Below are 14,958 nucleotides of genomic sequence, written 5' to 3'. Positions count from 1 at the left end.
TTCTATGGAATCTCTTTTTTTAATCAAGAAATTATGATTGAAAACGTTTTTATAATGGCATTGTTTTTTATATATGGCTACATCGTTAAAGTACATTGTCACTCATAAATTGAATATCTAGAAAAATACAAATATGTATTTTTTGGTAATTACATAATTTTTAATGAAATAATTGAAAATTTAAGTTATTTAGTTGTTTTTAGCAGACTCTATAATATTTAGCTGTATTATATAGATATATAATAGTAATTCCGGTTGTTAAATTATTATAATTTTGAATAGCATGTAACATAAACTTTAATTTAATATAAGTTTAAAGGATGCAGACTTTTGGAACATTTTCGAAAAGTTACTATTTGTAACATTCAATGTGGGCAGATAAAAAAACCCAGCACAGTGGGGACGTGGCATAGTTGGGTCCAGTATAGATTTAATCTGACGTTGATTAAAATCACTATCATAAGAAACGCTTCGATGCAAATCTGTAAATAGTGTTTAATTATATGAAATTGGTGGATAATTACAAAGTAACATCAACTTCTATTTCCTTAATTATATCCAGATTAGTAATTTTTTTACTTATATATTATATAATTTTTATAATTAATTGTTAAATTCAGGTAAAACTAAAAATCATAAATCATATACATTTAATGTACAGTTGAAAAAAGTAGGTCAAGTGAGGGTTGGAAAAATAAATCACGGCCTTAAAAAAAAACACATAGTAAAATAATATTATCATGAATAAAAAATTTCTTCTCACGAGGGGAGACTAAAGTGATGGGATCCTTGATATTGTTATTGAAAGTTATTGAATCTAAATGAGATAAATATTAAATGATTTGATAATGTCATTCTAACTCAAAAAAAAAAAAATGCAAAATGGTAATTGCCACAGGCGGATTCGAACCTCGTACCCTAAACGTGAAAGAGACATATGTTACCCATTTGGCAACTGTTCGTCGCGTGATAAAATTAGCAATTTAAGCTAATTCAAATTTAAAAATTACTTTTTCGACTTTAAAAAAGTAAAAAAAATAAAATACAAAACCCAGGATTTTAACATAAAAATAGCATATTTTTAAATACGGTAGCCATTTGCGCATAGAAGATAGGTCTTCGGGACAAATTTTTTTTTTAAATTTTTCAGTATATGACATAAGCTTTAATTTTATATATGTTGAAAGAACGCAGTATTTCTGGAACATTTTCAAAAGTTAAGTTGAAAAAGTTAGTTTTTGTAAAAAAGTTGCTATTTTAAATCCCCCTGTGAGCAGAATAAGTGTTAGATTTTCAAAAAAAAATGATATCAAATGAAAGAAAATTACCTAAGGTTTCAAATGTAATATAATTACATTATATTTTAATAATTTGTTTTATTAGATAGATATTCAATACTGTAATTAAGACTATGTAAAATTAACATTTGATTTGGAACGTGATGACTACAAATACTACACGAATTAATTCTATTGGTGCTCAACGATGGATTTATAATCTAATTGTATCTTCTGCATTTGCTATAAATACTAATTGTCAGTATAACGATTTCGTTCGTCACATATCGTATTTTGGTAGTTTCAACTGGTTTTTAGTAAGTATAACAAACAGTATTAATTTAGTAAACAAAATAATACTGTTAAGTATTATTTCGTCAATGTATTGAAATTAAAATTAAAATTTAGTCTTCTTATTTTTCTTGTCTTTAACCCAACTACTTGCGGTTGCCTCTTTCTATATTCACTTGACACAATCATCTACGTCTACATCAGCCGTCCTCATATCCCATTCAATAACATTCCTACATATAATTTTGGTCTTCCTTTACCTTTTCTTTCTTTAAAATTAATTTTCATATTTGCTCTTACAGCTTACAATTCCTCTTTCCTCATAATATGGCCAAACCATCTAAATCTATTTTCTTTCATCTTATCCACGATTGAATTTACACCTAAACTTCCTGATATATGTTTGTTCCTGAACCTTTCTTCTCTAGTCACTTCACTCATCTTTCTATGCATTATCTTCTGTATAGCACTCATTCTTTGCTCTATTCTTTTGTCAATCGCCTAATATTTTGAACCATGGATAATACCGGGTCTCACTATAGTCTTATAGAATTTACCTTTTAGAGTCATTGTAATTCTCTTATCGCATAACAAACATGACGTTTTTTCCACTTCACCCACTTGTTCTTAATCCTGTGTTTTATATCCTCGTCAATACCACTATTCTTTTGCATAACTAATCCTAAATACTTAAAACCTAACATCTCTCCTTCCACGTCCTCGCTTATTGTCATTGATCTCCTCATTTAATTATGTATACTTTTTATTTTAATTAATATAATTATTAAAATAAATAGGTTTAATTAAATTGTAATATAAAATATATGTAGCTCGCCCTTTATTTTCGAAAATTATAGTATTGTTGTTTAAATTACGTTAATTCATTAGATTTAACAAGTATGCAATTGTGAATTTTTTTTTTAATTTATTAATTTAACTGATGTATAGTTTTGGCGAATTATTTAAAATAAAAATGTAGTGCAATTTTTTAAATTCCCATCAAATTTATTGTTTATTATGGTCGTCTGTTATACATAGTCCCTTTTGCGTCAAACAGATTCAATTTAAATAATAGGTAAATGGTTAAAATTTTATTATTCAATGAATCTATGTTAGAACAATAGAATTTTGACCTTATTGGCACTGATCTCCGATTTTATCTACCTTGTATTCTCCTTTCTCAAACTCGTACCCTATACACGCTGTGTTATTCCTACTTATTCTTAATCTCTTTTTTTGTTTCATACAAAACAGCTAGACCGTAGGACGACTAGTTGTGTACCACACTAGAATGCCGTTTTACCTTATGCCTGTTTAAATCGCTATTATTGAAGCGGGAGAGAGGTTACCTGGTTGGAAGACGGCTAACCGCACATCCAATAAATAACGAGAGTAGACAATTATTAAATAACAAATAACCACATATAGTAGAAATTCTTCAAAGAATATCTTATATTTAAGGGGTTACGGGGGTCTTAAATTCTTATAGCTGGCAAAGCGGCATAAAACAAAATAATTAAACTCAATTAAACAATTAATTAATAAAATTAAAAAATAATATAATAACTCAGTTGAATAGATGAAGTTGTTGATAGTGATGAGTGGACTGTATGAGATCTTGTGGTAATGGTGTCGAACATTTGAGTATCACGAGTCAAAGTGAAGATTCAGGCATGTAATGGTAGATGACAACAATCGTCGAAAAAGCGCCTACGGCAATAAAGTGATTTAGTGATGATCAGGGCCCAAATACTGATGACGTGCAAAGGCACGAGAATTTTGGCACAAGGATGCAATAAAAAAATAATAAAAATAGTGGCGTACAATGGCCAAAAAATTTGCCATTCAAACGCAGGCGCTTGCTACAAAAAACAATGACACATAAAACAAATGACTCACTGACTTAAGATGGTGAACTGTACACGGATGACAATTGACACGAAGACCATCGATTTGCCATGCTGGATGAGCAAAGGGGTGAGTAAAGCAAAGACGTTAGATATCAGCTGTCATACGATGTAATATAATCAACAGTGTTTGTGACGATTGGTCAACTAGGTCTTTGCTAAAGGCGATCTCTACCAAACACCTTTTCTTCAAGATATGATCACCACACCTTTAGCCTTTTATTAATTTCCTCCCTATCTATAGTATATACCTATCCTCCCTGCTATCATCATATGCCAACACTGTCCTTTATTTTCCATACTTTTACTGACACTTAAGCTGGTCCTACTGCTTTATTCTTTTTTATTGATGCCACTAACTTCCATACCACTTTTTCAATAATTAAATCTACCAGTCCTCGCACTATGAGATATCCTTTAATTTCTTTCTTGAATACTCCTCATTCAATAATTTTTCAAAATGTTTTTTTTACCTTATTTTTTACATCATTATCGTAGCATTTTATACAATTTACATTGTGATAATTTTTAGACCGTTTTTCTCTTACTTTTGCAAATATATGGACTTCTTTTTATCTTCCTTTGTTCTTAGTCTATCATACAACTCATGATACCTTTTAAACTTCTTATTTACCACACATTTTCTTCTTTACACAAGCGTTTATACTTCATTAAATTTTCTATCCTTTTGTTCTTTTGTTATACTTTAAAATTTCTTTAAAAAATATATAAAAATAAAAAATTGATAGATGTAATAATTAAAATTAAGTGTAATTATTTATTTTACTGCTAAGTAAAATATTTATAATTTATGCTGATGTAGTATTTCAAAATAGCAGGTTGCTATGTGAATTGTTTTATTTTGACTCTTACGTGATCGTCAGTTTTCTTTTCCGTTGCATCGTTATTACTGTCTTATATTATATATTTTGTTTATTTTAATTTTAATGAATTTAATTGTTATAATACTTTTGTTTAAACTGTAGTTAAATATTATATTTGCTCCTTCCTTTCAATAGGTTATGGGCTCTGACATTTGATATAAAAACAATGTTTTTTAAATGATTATTCCAAAAAATACGGTTTATAGTAAGTGCATTGTGTGATTGTGTTTTCAAGTGCAGATATTAATATTTAAATATTGTTTGGCAAAATTTTATTTATTTTAGAAAGTGTACAGGAAATTATTTATCTAAATGGATAGTGAAACTATAAAATATGCAAACTAATTGACGCATCTGACTGGCAACAAAGGAAATTTCAGATGAATGTCATAACGACTTCATGTAAAATATTTGATGTAACTTCTGATAAAGTAAGAAACCAAGTCTAGCAAGACGAAGCAATGAGACAGAGGATGATGATCGAAAAAGCTCAGAAATATATCGTAACGTCGGTGTATGAGCACTCGTTACTGTGTAAAATGAATTGTAATACGCCAAGAGAAATGTGGTACCAATTGCTTTGTATAAACGAGCAGAAGTCAGCAATCAATATTTCTTTGTTGCAAAAAAGATTCTACAAATATGTAAATAAATACAAATAAGATTATTCCAAAAGCTACATGATCTGCTAGTTGAATACAGTGACTATTTTCACCGTGAAGACAAAATAAAGTCCGAAATTTTTTTTTTGCATAATAAAGTACATTTCATTAGCTTTAATTTAAAATATATATAAAAGTGTCAGACTTTCCGAAACACTTTTAAAATTTAAGTTGTAAAAGTAAATTTTTTGTGAAAAAGTTGTCATTTTGAATCCCCCCCTGTAGGCAGGTAAAAAGTAAGATTTATAAAAAAAATATACCAAATGATAGATAAAGACATCATGCATCTATAAAAAAAATAATTATATTGATCCATACATCTTTCAAAAAGTTATAGCATTATAAAGTTAAAAATATAAAAAAGAATTTTTTTACAAAAATCGTATTTTTTTTTATTAACTTTGATGTCTGTTTTCACCATGAAGATAAAATAAAGTCCAAAATTTTTTTTAACCATAATAAAGTATATTACATTATATTTAATTTAAGATATATATAAAAGTGTCAGACTTTTCGGAACACTTTCAAAAGTTAAGTTGAAAAAGTTCTACTTTCTACATGCATTTTTTAGATTTGCAACCCCCTCGTATATAGGAAAATGGTACGATTTATAAAAACAGTATGTCGAATGAAAGGTGTATAGAAATACTACTTCTCATGAAAAAATTGTATAGATCCATACATTTTTCAAAAAGTTATAGCATAATAAATTTAAAAATGTTCATACAAAAATAGCATTCGGTAGCCATTTTCACCGTGAAGATAAAATAAAGTCCGAAATTTTTTTTTACCATTATAAAGTATATTACATTAGCTTTAATTTAAGATATATATAAAAGTGTCAGACCTTCCTGAACATTTTCAAAAGTTAAGTTGAAATAGTTAATTTTTTGTGAAAAAGTTATCATTTAAAAACCCCCCCTGTGGGCAGATAAAGGGTCAAATTTATAAAAAAATATACCAAATGATAGGTAAATACATCATGCATCTATAAAAAAATTATATTGATTTCGTTATTGTTAAAAAAGTAATGGCAATTTTAAGTAAAAAAAATTGAAAAAATTTCGAAAATTAGCGATTTTTAAATTTGTATTTTTGTTGGAAGTTTCCGCCATTTACGGGGAACGAGGGATTTTTTTTCAATTTTTAAGGGTAATGTCTTCGACTAGATACGATTTGTGATCTTTTGATGTATCGTTGAAAGAAATCCGTTCGGTGAGAGCTGAGAAAAATTGGTAACAGACACAAAAAAAAAAAAATAATAAACACATCTTAGTAAAACCAATACCTTGTCAGCTTCGCATCGAAAAAAATTTAAAAATTTGAGCATACAATTAAGACAGTCAGGTAAACGAATATTTGAGTCAATGCTAATGACGAAATTACGTATAACATTTTTACAGCACATGGGATTCAATGCTAGATGCAAACAAAACATTTGAGAATTTGACATCATTATTCATGATAGAAGAAGCTAGATTAATGCAAGGAATTAGTTCTCAGAATGAATCAACTGAAAATTGTACACTTGTAGTATAAAGAGTACAGAAAAAACAATTTTCGTATATTAGAAATCGTGAGAATTTTAACAAAAATAAAAACCTGGAAAGTATAACTTCTGTAAACGTGAAGGTTATTGGAAACGTGACTGTTTTACTTATAAAAAAACAAAAAAGAAATATAAAAATAGTGAATCAAAATATATAACGAGTAACGCGTGATAAGATTTTCAACAGTTATTGAACAAAAAAATGAAATCAATAAATGATATATGGTTTCCTTTCCAGTGACCATATGTTTAGACTTATTGAACGGTTTGTAAATTTCAAACACTTGATGAAAAATGATGATGATGATGATGATCAAAATTATGTAAATGATTGTAGCGTTACGCTACAGCTTTAGTACTCTTTATCAGTTGCATGAAAGTCCGCTGGACAGCCTTGTTTGATAACTTTTATTCAAAAGAATATAAATTAATGTATTTTTTTATTTTTATTATATTTATCATAACGTTAGTAAATTATTATATGTTACATATCAGTCCTAACGGGAACTCGAAACTAAAATGGGAAATTAGAATACGCATTTATTCATTGGAGGCTATTAAAAAATAAATTATCAGTGGGCGATTGTTCTACACTACTCAGGTGGTGACGGGTAGTATGAAGTATACCGTCACTACTTGTACAATTATTCTAATAATTCTTCTATTAGTTTTTTCTTTATGTTATTTAATAACTGCGTTAAAGTTTTACTAGTGATTGCAATATTAATTACCGACTAGTTTTCATCCATTCACCGTTCCATTGAGTAAGTTTCTTTATTTTTCCTTACATCTTAATATTTATTATATATAATCTTCAACGGTGATCGTAACCTCCGTGTTATCAACCGTGATACAAAGGGTTATACTTCTACTTTCACCTTAAATTAAATAATTCCTAAAGTAAGACTGATATGATAGTTAGCTGTTTAATATATATATATTCATCTTTTTTTTTTTAAATAAAACATAACAAATCGATTATTTAAACAATTTGCGTTGTATTTTCGTATTTAAAGTTAATAAAAAACAAATTTAAAAGAGATCAAACGTAGAAACGTTTCATGATGATCAAACACTTCAAACTAATGTGAAAGTGTGTACTGTAGACGGAACTACAATTACAGCGTATGATAAAGATAATATATTTGTACTTGTTTTTGCAAATGGTAAATGGACAAGAAAATATTTGTCAGATATTCAATACGTTCCAAAGTTAAATGTTAATTTACTTGTTTGGCGTATGAAAATTATGTTCGATATAAAAATGTATAAATTTATTAAAAATGGTAAAATTCTAGCAAAAGATGTGCCTGGTAATAAGTTGTTTGTAATGATATTAAAAGTGCTACCATAACAGAATATCAATAAGCCAAAATAGTAAAAATGTTTAAAACATTGCAAAATTGGCATCAGCTACTGACACATCAAAATTTTCAAAACGTACGAAATTATTTGATTCGTATGCAAATTCTAATTGATGCCGTAGGCAAGAAAGAATTTTGCGAAGTGTGAATTTATGGGAAACAACACATAGAACCGCTTTCATTGAGTAAAACAAAAACAACAACACTAGGCGAAATTATACATAGCAATATATGTGGACCAGTGGAGCAAAATTCATTAGGTGGTAAACGTTATTTTGTATTATTCATAGACAAGTATACAAATTATCTTTACGTATATTTTTTGTTAAATAAATCAGCGGTAAAAGAAAAATTGAAATTGTTTAAAGAAGATACAATTACGCAACAAAAAGTTAGTAAAATAGAAATAAATGACGAAGAACATATTCAAGAGAAAAATAATTTTGTTGAAGAGAATGTTCAAGAACAAAGTGATATAGAAAACCTAATCAATAGAATAAACATATAAAAATGAAATTGAGAGGTAGACAAAATCTAAGAAAACCACTCAGATACATAGTAGAAACATATTATTCGAAATTTGATGATCCAACAGCGTATGAAGATGCAAAGTCAATGGACAGCTCGAAAAGTTGAAGAAAAGCAATGGAAGAAGAAATATTATCGTTGAGAAAAATAATACCTAATAATAAATTTACCAGAGAACAAAAAAGCAATTAATACTGTTGGATTACGTACTAATTACAATGCAAATGGTGAATTTGACAGGTATAAAAATAGACTTTTAAAAGGTTTTGCACAAGTCTACGTGATAGACTTTTAAAAGACATTAGCCCAATTGTTAAGTTGGATTCAGTATGACTTATATTAACGATCGCTTCACCAAAACGATTAAAGCTTAGATAGTTTGACAAAAAACAGTTTCTTTTTTGTTCGGACATCTAGAAAATGAAATAAACATGTCTCAACCTGAAGAATATGAAGATGGAACCAGTAAATACAGTGCTATACTTGAATTTGTAGGATAGAGTATTGAAGATTACGCTGGAGATATAGTCACAAGAATATCAACATCAGGTGCTATATTAATGATTGATTATAGAATAATTGCTTGGGGTTCACGAAGGTAAAATTCAGTAGCACTATCAATGACCGAGTCAAAATATAAAGTATTTAGTCAGAAAGTGCAAAAATATTCATGGTTGTTGCTCTTAATAAGTGACCTTCTTGAAACACAGGGAAGTACATCTATTATGTATGTGGATAACCAAAGCGCAATAAGATTAGTAAAGAACTCAGAGTTTCATAAGAGGGTACAGTAAAAGATAGATGTAAAATATCATAATGTACGTGATAAATACACTAGTTTATTTGTGTTGGAGAATCTAGTGGCGACTTGTGGGTTAGGCCACGGGACGACCGCACTCCTTACTAAAATTAATTAAAAGAAGAAAATAATATATATAAATAATAAATCGACAGCGCTGCTTGTATTTACTTAATAAAAATCTAGTAATACAATGATCTATAGAAATGGAAATATTACAAATACATTAACATTGAAATATTATAATGTGTATTTCAGGTATCTTTAGGGTCAGCAACGATTCTTTTGACTGAGGTTAACATATCCATTGGTATGATTTTGGAACTTTTGGTATATATTATAATAGGATTAGTGCAATCATTGATAATATTAATGCTGTTAATACAAAAAAAAAAAATTACTTTTACATATACTTCAATACAAAACACGTTTATAAAATGGTCATTAATTAGAAAAGTTGATCCTAATATATCTTACAATAGAAATACAAAAGTTATTTATATCGTAATTATAACATACCTGATTGTGATTGCTACATTTTTCACTGGACCATTATTAGCACTTAAATATGATCAAGATAACCTTCCAATTGATCATCATTCTCATTGGATTGTTTATTGGCCAAAAGTAAGTAATTTTTTTTGAAATTACTAAATAATTTAATATGAAAATAATTTCCATATTATTATGTTGACAATTATTAGCTCTAAAAATTTCCCTAAAAATATTATATAAGAACACTAATCCGACTTAATAATCAGCCCAACATCTATAAGACTACTCATAAAACGATCAGTATTTTGAAAAAAGATATACGCAATTGACAAATAATATTTTATTACAAAGTACAGAATAGAGGCATGAACAAACTGAAATACAATAAAATTCAACGGCCTTGTACAGAATTTCCTACTAGGTTTTAAAATCTTTTATAACTTTTAATCTAGCAAGTATTTTGCGTTTCTTATTTTTTTTTTTTTAATTTTACCGTGTTAGTCAAAAACCCTGATACGGCAAACAACGTTAGTCAAAAACCAGATGTTATCAATTTTATAAATATAGTTTAAAAAAACTAAAAAACACGCTTTTAAAGCACATTGAAATAAAAATTTCAAAATAATTTTTAAAATAAGCTTAAAACAATATTGAACGAAAAGTACTAGAATTATTGTGATAAAAGCGTCGAGCGCTCAATATACGAAAAATATGGCACGAAGCACCCCAAAGGTAAAACTTTTGCGTGACCCAGTACACATTAAATTTCCGAGTCCCCTAATACTGATCTCATGATCGTAGGATTCGATATGACTATCAAGAAATAATTGATGAAATCATCTCAAAATAAATTAAAGACAAGAAAATATAACTGTTATACCAAAAAAGATCTTAAGCATTAAAAATTAATTCTATTGTATCTAAGTTTGATTATGATATTAATGTAAAAAATAGTCACAAAATTATATATTTTTAATACAAAGTATTTTCATTATAACGTTGACAATTGACTGAAAATTGTGAAAAAATCTTTCAGATTTTTAATGTGGGCGATAGTTACATCTATTATTATATTTTATACAGTCTACAAGTCATATCCAGTTTTTATTTATCATTCTCTACTTTTCTATATAATTTATACCTGGTAATTTATTTATCCGAAATCAAACATCAATTTAAGTTGATCGAAGTTGGATTGCAAAGAACATTTTGTTTTAAAGAAAATAAAACATTTCAAGAATATTTCATTGAATGTGTATGCCAACATCAAGAAATTCTTAAGTAAATATTATAAAAAGTATTATATGACATTACATTAAATATTTAAAATTTTATCAGTGTTAATTCGCATTATATTATACGATATTATATATAAGTTCTGTAAATTGATTTATTTTAGGTCATTAGACGAATTCAAAGTATACTTTAAATACATACTTTTCGGGGAAATTGTTAGTGCACAATTTATATTTTCCATTATTATATTCTGCATGATTAAGGTTTGGATAGAATATGATTTCCATTTGTATCCATTGTTTTTTAACATAAACAATAGATACAATAGATTAATTCTCAGAAAGCGTATTAATGATTAATTAATTTTTATTATTTTCTACTAGGTTGATGCTTCTACTGGCTATGTATTAAAATGTGGTGCAATATTATCTTATTGGCTCATCATATATATTTTTCAATGCGATTATGGAGATGACATCATTTCTATGGTATATGCATAAATATTTAATCTTTCAATGCGTTCTGAATTTGAATAAAAAAATTTCATTAAAAAAGTTTAAACAAAATTAAAAACTTTTTTTATACGATAATTTATTATCTTATAACACAATTATTTTTATTTTTATTTACTTTTAAAATTTATTATAAAAAAAAATATTTTATTTTATCATCAAAATATTTAATTATTTCTATTTTTGTAGCATAAAAGCATTGCATTTAATCTATATAGCGAGGAATATTACAATTTATCTAATGAAAACAAAAAAATGGTAATAATAATGCTTCAGCGAACACAAAAAGAATTGCTACTTAACTCGGCTATTATTTCTAACCAAGTGGCTTCAAAATCAACACTTTTAGACATGTTAAAATTTATTTACAAATTTCTTAATTTCCTTTTGAAATTTTAATGAAAATTTTATCGTATTTAATGAGTTTAACAATTATTATATAATATGTTCAATGTAGCTTACATAATTTAATAAAGTTTAAAATGATATTGTACTCCGAAATTTAAGTAGTATTTAAAGTTTATCTTTAAAGAAATGAAAATCATTCATAAAATTGATTAATTTTATTTGCTATGTTTTATCACACAAATAAAATATTAGTTGATGATTCAAAAATTCATATAAGCGTTGTAAAATTTCTATGAATAAATAAAGCAATTTTTATTAGCTTCGATTTCCTCAATTCTCATCGAACCGCTTTCTTTCAACGATACGTCAAAAGATCATAAATCTTATCTAGTCGAAGACGTTAACCTTAAAAATAGAAAAATTTTCCTCGTTCCACATAAATGGTGGAAATTTCCAAAAAAATTACAAATTTACAATTCGCTAATTTTCGACATTTTTTCATTATTTTTTACTTTAAACTGCCATAACTTTTTTTAAAAATGACCAAATCAACATAATTTTTATTTTAATGATACATGAGATAATTTAAATGAGGTTACATGAGATGAGGAATTTAAAATGCATGATGTCTTTACCTTTCATTTGGTTAATATAGATGATTAAAATGATGCAAATATAAATAATTTTTTTGTTTGGTTTTTTATATTATTTTGTCATTATTTTAAAACTTATAATGTTAGCATATAATATGGTGTTGTCATTTGTACATGAATGTCACGTAGTATTAATTTACAAGATCACCAAAACAGAGTTCCCTTCTTTAAAACACAATATAACCAGTTAACTAAGGAATAAAATCTTATTATGGTAAAGTAACGCCTATATATAGATTCTATATTAAGCCCAGTCAATCACATTTAACAAATTATTAAGATCTCCAGCTCCCAAAATCAGGCAAGAGAGCGATCTCCTGATACTACTCTCCTCTGACTAGAAAAACCATTTAAAATCAGTTATTTTCAAACTAAACAGAATTTATAGTAATTTTAAAGTGAATTTTGTTTTGGTGAATCTTTTATTTTAAGATTACTTGTTCATTAAATAATACTATTTTATTTTTCTCATCACGAAAATAAATGTCAATTAACATCTTAAACCTTAGTCGTTTTAAAATTATTTTATTTTTATAATAAACCCAATCTAAATTTATATATTCATTTAACGGTAAATATTAATCGTGAGCTTTTCATACTAAGTAACTAGTCTTAAATCTGAATTTCTTTGTTATAAACAACATTGCGCTGTTAGATAGCACATAGAATTTTTAGAGCATTTGTATTAGAGTTTAACTTTTGTCTTGATGATTTTGTACCGAGACCTTTCAAGACGTCAACGTTGGGACACATTGGGGTACTACAATACTGCTTTAATAAAATGTTTACATAGAAATAAATATTTTTGAATCTTTTTTGGCCAGACCAAATGAAGCGTTAAAATATATTGTTGTCGATCTCTCAATAAAATTTACTCTTTCAAAAATATATTTATTCAACAAAAATGAAATAAAGATACATTATTAATTAATAAAGTTACATTTATAATAAAAATATAGAGTGATTAGTATCTTTTACACGTAAAAATCAGTGATTGATTTTGAGTGACGAGATCGTATTATTTAAAATTAAATAGTTTTTCTAAATAGTTAGAACTAACTGTACAACGCTTTGTGTGAAATATAGAATCAACGTTGGATTATTTAGGGATATTTTGAATATAGGACATAAGACATAGGATATAAGGTAAATGCAAGTTTTATTCATATTTTCAAATCACAAACAAATCTATTGCGTGATAAACCATTCAGATAAATAATAGAACTTTGCAGGGATAATTCACATTATGTATTCAATATTGTTTAATTCCCGAGATCAATCTACTATTTTGTCATAAACGTTTATGTTTACTTTATTTATTTGACCGTTGCCCTTATAAGTTCATCCTCCGTTTACTCGCCTTTCTAAAATCTCTTTTTTTATTTATATTATTTTATCATTTTACCCAATTTCATCCCTTTCATATTTTAGCTTCGAATCGAAAGCTGAGAAGGTATTAATTTTACCACGATGTGTTTATTATATTTTGTTGTGTGTTTTAACGATTCGTTAAAAGATCACAAATCGTGTCTAAATAAAGACATTATACTTAAAAATTGAAAAAAAAATTCCTCGTAAATGGGAAAAATTTCCAAAAAAATTACAATTTTTTAAAATCGGTAAATTTTGTCATTATTTTCATTTTTTAAAACTACCATAATTTTTTCAAAAATTATCAAATCAACCTAATTTTTTTATATTAAAACCTTAAATATTTTCCTTTTGATATCATTTTTTTGAAAATCTAACACTTAACCTGCTCATGGGGGGGATTTAAATAGCAAATTTTTTATAAAAACTAACTTATTAAACTTATTTTTGAAAATGTTCTGGAACTACTGCGTCCTTTAAACATATATATAAATTAAAGCTTATGTCATATACTATAAAACTAAAAACACAGCACAGGGGGGTCGCGGCACAGTGGTGGTGACGTGGCATAGTTGGATCAAGTATAATGATATCTGACAGTGATTAAAATCACTATAAAAAAAAAAAACGCTTCGATGCAAATCTTTAGATAGTGTTTAATTTAAAAAAATTGGTGTATTATTCCAAAAGCTACATGATCTACTATTTCTTTATTAATATCCTGAATGAAAAAGGGATTATATAAAAATATTATATCTCATAAAAAAACTGTGTTGATCCATATATTTTTCAAAAAGTTATAGCACTTTAAAGTAAAAAATGTAAATTATAAAATCGAGAATTTTCACACAAAAAAAGCATTGGGTAGGCGTTTTCACCATCAAGACAAGTCCAGAGGTCAAATTTTTTTTTTCAAATTAAAGAACATTACATTAGCTTTTATTTAATATATATATAAAAGTGTCAGACCTTCCTGAACATTTTCAAAAGTTAAGTTGAAAAAGTTATCATTTAAAAACCCCCCCTGTGGGCAGATAAAGGGTCAAATTTATAAAAAAATATACCAAATGATAGGTAAATAC

At 26.9% G+C, this 14,958-nt stretch overlaps 1 protein-coding gene across 7 annotated transcripts in view; it reads left to right on the top strand.

Moving 5' to 3' along the window:
- Positions 1–14,958, top strand: part of LOC126893570 (uncharacterized) — a 53,122-nt gene that overhangs the window by 12,885 nt on the left and 25,279 nt on the right. For 4 of the 7 annotated variants that reach the window (XM_050663901.1, XM_050663902.1, XM_050663899.1 and 1 more), the window contains 6 exons: positions 1,384–1,594; positions 9,520–9,888; positions 10,793–11,037; positions 11,156–11,255; positions 11,376–11,480; positions 11,694–11,995. In XM_050663901.1, coding sequence (XP_050519858.1) covers positions 1,442–1,594; positions 9,520–9,888; positions 10,793–11,037; positions 11,156–11,255; positions 11,376–11,480; positions 11,694–11,903 — 1,182 coding nt within the window. In that variant the 5' untranslated portion in view covers positions 1,384–1,441 and the 3' untranslated portion in view covers positions 11,904–11,995. Of the gene's footprint in view, positions 1–1,383; positions 1,595–6,963; positions 7,335–9,519; positions 9,889–10,792; positions 11,038–11,155; positions 11,256–11,375; positions 11,481–11,693; positions 11,996–14,958 lie in introns of those variants that run through there. The other 3 variants (XM_050663904.1, XM_050663900.1, XM_050663905.1) reach the window with 2 other exon arrangements.

Source organism: Daktulosphaira vitifoliae, unplaced genomic scaffold (assembly GCF_025091365.1).
Source record: "Daktulosphaira vitifoliae isolate Bord-2020 unplaced genomic scaffold, ASM2509136v1 Scaffold_1, whole genome shotgun sequence".
NCBI lineage: Eukaryota > Metazoa > Arthropoda > Insecta > Hemiptera > Phylloxeridae > Daktulosphaira > Daktulosphaira vitifoliae.
Note: the sequence above shows the minus strand (reverse complement) of the source record. Positions and strands in the feature narration are given on the sequence as shown.